General features: G+C 46.3%; 1 protein-coding gene across 1 annotated transcript in view; it reads right to left on the bottom strand.

Moving 5' to 3' along the window:
• LOC308366402 (GDNF family receptor alpha-4-like) overlaps positions 1-5000 on the bottom strand; it is a gene marked incomplete at both ends in the record, with an annotated part of 21130 nt that overhangs the window by 10029 nt on the left and 6101 nt on the right. The window contains one exon of the mRNA XM_080840088.1: positions 1825-2100. Coding sequence (XP_080696214.1) covers positions 1825-2100 — 276 coding nt within the window. The remainder of the gene's footprint in view (positions 1-1824; positions 2101-5000) is intronic.

The raw sequence follows: 5000 nt of genomic DNA, 5'->3' as shown, positions 1-5000 counted from the left end.
GCTAGTCGCACACTACTCGCATAGAGAATTTCAAACCTAAAAACCCTCACACACGTACACACACACGCCCACACACAGTGAGAGATACAAAATGCAGCAAACGCATGCCGTACAAAATTGACACAGACTAGAATAACGGTGGTCCTGGCTCATCGAGTTCAAGGAAAAGTGGTTAAGAAAAGACGATAGGACCTAATGGAGCAGCCTCATACTTAATACTTGTTGAGAATGAAGAGCTACAAATTGTATTTTGTGTTCCAAAATTTGAGTAATTACAGCCTGTCATTAGCTATCTGCTATTCGCAAATTAACGCACGGTGTTTTTGCGCATTTTACTTGGTATTTATCAAACCAGATCTGTGCTGGGCAAACTGTGTTTACTCCGCCCTATATAGGGCCTGATTTACTAACATTGCGACCGCTGCTTAAACTGTGTTCGCACATTAACGCACAGTGTTTTTCCGCATTTTCCGTGGTATTTATTTAGGAAGAGAAAATGAAGCTTCCGCGAAGTGGAGATAGATATATTGGTTCACGTTCGCTCAATCACTGAACCTGATTCAATGTGTGCGCTGCTATATTGTTGTTCTGCCCGCCATCACCTACAGCAAGATGTTTAAAAGAACACGATTATAAAGAATATGCTATTGGTGGCATTAATGCATAAACTGTCTATTATAACAATATAGATGTGTACATGGCGAGATTAATAATTTCTACAAGGGACATGGGTTCACTACAATATATATGGACGTGGGTGCAATCAATGGTTCATATTACGTTCGGAAAGTTTGCGATTTCAAAAAAAGTCCTGTTTGATGTCTATAATTTCAGTTGTGGCAGTGGGGAAATGTATTGACCAGTGCGCCATAACAATGCTTCGAGTACCTGTGTGAATATTTGTGAAGGCTGAGATATATCAACTGCTGATACTATAACTGTTTGAAATGATCCGGTGCCAATATTTGCAATGTTTACCAACTGATTGAATGGAATGTGATCTCCGGTTGGAGAATTAGATGTCGTCTCTGATCTGGTTCAGTAATTGAAGTATTGCGTGGCTGGTTAACCTGTACCGTCTAATGATTTGTGGTTAATTTAACTGAAAATGTGTTATACGAGTTGAAAAAAATCTTTCTGTGCGCTGTCTCTGTCTTCTTTCTTCGCCTTTCTCTTATCACTGCTGGCATATGAACGTTTTCAGACTCAATGAAAATGCGCTTCCTGGTTAAGACGTGCTTTTATGAGGCGGAGAAGTAGCGCGCAAATCGGAGATGTGCGCTTGCCAGGCAGTTTAGTAAATACCCCGCAATACATCATTAGGCGCACTTATCATCGCTCCTCCCAAATATTTGCGCATGTTTCCACCCACCTTTTTGTGTCCTCCCCGTCAACACCCACAAAGCGTTAATATGCGCTGCGCTCCCTTAGTAAATACCGTTTTATGTTTACGACTGCTATTTTACGCCAGAAATGGCCGCAATCCTGTTAGTAAATCAGGCCCTCAGTGGCTCTGTGGTAAGAAGATTAATTTTCACCAAAGATGATGCATTTCGGTTCACTCAAGACGAATTAATATTAATATTAGAGAGGGTCAATGTTGTCAAACTAACGCAATTAAACAGCAAATATCCAGGAACAACGCTTCTAACGACTGATCTCGAGCTGTCATTCCAACCACCCAACTTTGCAACCATGTTTACGACTGATCATAGGAACATCTGTAGGCTTTCAAGAAAAACCAAATCTCTGAACGACGGTTGTAGAACCACACCCCAGATCAATACACACACACTCCCACACACACACAAACACATGGCTCACCTTGTGGGAACCTGAAGGTCCAGTAGGCCCTGATGCAGCGTTCTTCCTTGCGGGAGCCGCGCTGACAGCGGCAGTGGAGCAGGTGGCGCTTCATCTGTAGGAGGGAGCTCTGTGTCTGCAGGCAGCCCTGCCGGGCCTCGGCCTGGTCCAGGAGCCCATCAGCGTCTCTCTCCAGGCAGAGGTCCAGATGCTCCAGCAGCGTGCGACACTGCCGCTGCTCCTGACAGGACCGCCGGGCTTCCAGACAGTCCAGTCCAGACGAGGAGCAGTGCACGCCTGGGAGCGTGGAGGAGAGGGAGAGAGAGGGAGAGAGGGAGGAGAGGGAGAGAGAGGGAGGAGGGGGAGGATTGGGAGAGAGAGGGAGGAGTGAGGAGTGGGAGAGAAGGAGAGAGCGGGAGGAGAGGGAGGATTGGGAGAGAGGGAGGAGTGGGAGAGAGAGGAAGGAGAGGGAGAGAGGGGGAGGAGAGGGAGAGAGGGAGGAGTGGGAGAGAGGGGAATGAGTGAAGAGTGGGAGAGAGGGAGGAGTGGGAGAGGGAGGAGTTGGAGAGAGAGGGAGGAGAGGGAGAGAGGGAGGAGTTGGAGAGAGAGGGAGGAGAGGGAGAGAGAGGTGAGAGAGGGAGGAGAGGGAGAGAGCGAGGAGAGGGAGAGAGAGGGAGGAGAGGGAGGAGTGGGAGAGAGGGAGGAGTGGGAGAGAGGGAAGAGGAGAGAAGTGGGAATGAGGGAAGAGGGAAGTGAGGAGTGGGATAGAGGGAAAGATTGTGGGGTTTGAGAGGGTGCAGAGGAGATGGATTGGGGGGGGGGGTTGAGAGGGTGCAGAGGAGATGGATTGGGGGGGGAGGGGGTGAGAGGGTGCAGAGGAAGACAAAGAGAAGCAGGGAGGAAAGGAGAAAGAGAGATAAAACACAGGCCCAGGGGAGTGGATAGAAATTAGAGAAAGAGAAGAAAAAATGTTTCAGGAAGAGTGTGTGTTTGTGCGTGTGTGTGTGTTTGTGTGTGTGTTTGTGTGTGTGTGTGTGTGTGTGTGTGTGGGTGTGTGTGTGTGTGTGTGTGTGTGTGTGTGTGTGTGTGTGTTTGTGTGCGTGTGTGTGTGTGTGCGTGTGTGTGTGTGTGTGTATGCCTGTGCACAACTAAATTGGTAGAAGGGAAAGCTATTTCACAGTCATTCTAGGAGCATGTATTTCTGGAAGTGCAGAGGGCAACATATATAAATGAAACTACAGGAAATGAAGGCTGCTATTCATGCAAGCAGCCAGTGAGTCACAAGACTGTGCTGCGCTGGCTAATATTTAGTGTCTTTTTTGGGTCAAGCCGCCTTTTTAGTCCTCTGCCACTCTTGCCTGCCTGAAGTTCTAATTCCCATAATCCCGCTCTCCTAAGGCCTGTCATCTGGAGGAGATTTTTGCTGACATTTAACAGATTTCACACCTCAAAATAACAAAATGCAGACAACGCACAGCACGCTTCTGCCGCTTTGTCTGAGTCTGATAAACGCAACAAACGCAACACACACACACAAACACGCACACACACACACACACACACAGCATGTCGAATCCGACCGACTGGATTTGAAGGACAAACACATTACTATGGACAGCTTTGCGAACTGTTCCTAGTGTAGTGGATGACATGAGCTGGAGCTCTGGGGTCACAGAGAGAGAATTCTGATCCTAAATAATGACTCTACATCGATTGGCCAGAAGCTCTGTGGTTGTAAATAACCGTCTTCTACAGTCAGTCATTATTGAACAGGTGTCACTGAGTTATTTCCCACGACGTGACAAGATCACACTCTCACGCACAAACACAAACACAAACACACACACACACAAACAAACACTCACACACATGCATACACACACACACACACACACACACACACACACACACACTCACTCACACACTCACACTCACACTCACACTCACACTCACACTCACACTCACACTCACACTCACACTCACACTCACAAACATACCCTGAGCGACACCTTCACTGCCCAGGGAGTTCTCCATAACTCTGTAGGCCTAGAGGACCGATACACACTCCTGATCTCCGAAGCCGTCTGATCTGAGGACTGCAGGCTGAGACTCTAGATTAGGGTCTGAGGAAGGGGTAGAAAATGGAGAGCCTGGTCCCAGCTCTGCAGTTGGATCTGGATGAGGACTCAAGATGGCTGCATCTTTGACAGATCCTGTGTCAAAACATACAGCCCCTCACCCTCTCACCCCCAGCACTATATCACACTGCATATCCACCAGGGCCTCGTTTCCCGAACGCGCACTTAGCCTAAAAAGGACTTGAAATCGTTCGTAAGAGGAATCCTACGTTGCAGACCGGTTTCCCGACGCGGCACTTAGCTTAAGTTTATCTTTCGTTGAGAAGAATTCTACGTGTGGTCAGGACCAGTAGTAACTTCACACTTAGCGATGCAATCCAGTAGTAACTTCACACTTGGCGATGCAATCCACCAGGGGCGTCGTTCGGCCTATTATAGAAGAAATCCAAACGATGTTTCTGTGTATAGCACATCATGAGAATGTCATTGTTTCACCTGCCTATTCCCATCAAAATAGAAATAAAGAATATTGAGTATTTGAAAATAAAGATTAGGCTATACAAAACTAGTGCAGTGCCCGTAGGAATTATGCATTCTGTAGTGTTAGCAGACGTAGAGCTGTTGGGTAGTGTAATGGCAAGACATATTTGCACTCCACATAGGTACAGGTTACACTGAAGTATTATTGTGATGCATGTTTCCTTTTCATTAAGAAATGTGTAAATGGTAGCCTTTTTGGAGAGTTACCAACAAATAAAGTTTGAGATTATGTAGTGGATGCAGTTGAATATAGATGTCAACGTTGCTGTCTAAACTATAAACTAAATGTCATAAAGAAAGAAATTATTTAAAATGAAGTTATGGTTGAAATAGGATCACTTCTTTATTGTAAGGGTAAGTGTAGGGTAAGAATGGTCATGCAGTTGGACTCAAATGTAGGTTAATTTTATTGAATGTATGTAGCCTACTGTACTGTATGACTTCGATGATGCTAGCTTTGACAGCCCACTCTCAGACAGATCGTAATAAATGTCCTTACAATGGGAACACAGTTTAAATACTCTGCTGGAGATGGCGTTACTATCCCCGCCCCGAATTCAGTGCACAGTGCACGTTCGA

This window comes from Sprattus sprattus (assembly GCF_963457725.1).
Source record: "Sprattus sprattus genome assembly, chromosome: 6".
Classification (NCBI taxonomy): domain Eukaryota; kingdom Metazoa; phylum Chordata; class Actinopteri; order Clupeiformes; family Clupeidae; genus Sprattus; species Sprattus sprattus.
The sequence above is the reverse complement of the archived record's forward strand: the minus strand, read 5'-3'. Positions and strand labels throughout refer to the sequence as shown.